The sequence below is a fragment of the Perkinsus marinus genome (assembly GCF_000006405.1).
Source record: "Perkinsus marinus ATCC 50983 genomic scaffold scf_1104296971432, whole genome shotgun sequence".
NCBI classification, from domain to species: Eukaryota; Perkinsozoa; order Perkinsida; family Perkinsidae; genus Perkinsus; species Perkinsus marinus.
This window is the reverse complement of record NW_003202101.1, coordinates 1,080-1,815: the sequence shown is the minus strand read 5'-3', so window position 1 is coordinate 1,815 and position 736 is coordinate 1,080. Positions and strand designations below refer to the sequence as shown.

The 736-nt window shown below is 50.4% G+C and overlaps 1 protein-coding gene across 1 annotated transcript; it reads right to left on the bottom strand.

Annotated features, from left to right (window-relative positions):
- Window positions 1-114: 114 nt before the first annotated feature.
- Pmar_PMAR001649 (hypothetical protein) lies at window positions 115-460 on the bottom strand (the record flags this gene model as incomplete). The annotated part of the gene is made up of 2 exons (XM_002766958.1): window positions 115-291; window positions 359-460. The coding sequence occupies 2 exons, from the start codon at window positions 458-460 to the stop codon at window positions 115-117; spliced, it is 279 nt and encodes a 92-aa protein (XP_002767004.1).
- Between the last annotated feature and the right edge of the window lie 276 nt (window positions 461-736).

Below are 736 nucleotides of genomic sequence, written 5' to 3'. Positions count from 1 at the left end.
ATATCAGTAGCCTCGTCTCGGTGGCTTGAGTCGGGGAGGGGAGTGGGGATGTGAAGGTAACGGCCAGTCGGGCAGAATGGAACCTACGGAAGGGCGAGGCGATCGAGTCTACATTTATCTGACTTGGTTCACTCTCATATTGGAAAGCTGTGGGTCATTGAAGAGCTTCGGCGTCGGCAGCCCCTCGCTGTTCAGCTCGAACCAATGGCTTATGTCGGTGCCGGCCGCCTTGAGAATGGGTGTGCTGAGAGCCGACCTGTTGCTGGCCATAAGATTGGTAAGGTCCAGTACCTATTGCAAAAAAGAAGGATACCACAAGCGACAACTGTAAGCGATTTACTCTGCCATGTACTGCTACCCAACAGTCATTGTTCTTGCTGTGGCTGGCCAGGTCGGATGGTGTATAGACCCTCCGAGGAGTGTACGATGGTGGCACATCTCCTTGACAGAGAACTTCCATGTTGTCTTTTAAAACAACTGACAAGCACGTCCATCAGGGAAACTCTTTCGAGGGAGCCCATCTCCATTGTCACTCGAAGCTTGCCAGCGAATCCTCTGCGAGAAGTTTTCTCGTGACAAGATTGTCTTGGTAGTCTTATTCAGGACCCTACTGATCCGCATATTCAGAGTAATACCGCAACGAAAGTATTGACAACCATACATATCCAGCTTGCAATAGAAACAAGTCCGAAACGCTGTGGGCCAATGATTGCTACACTTCCACTGCTACTTCCCA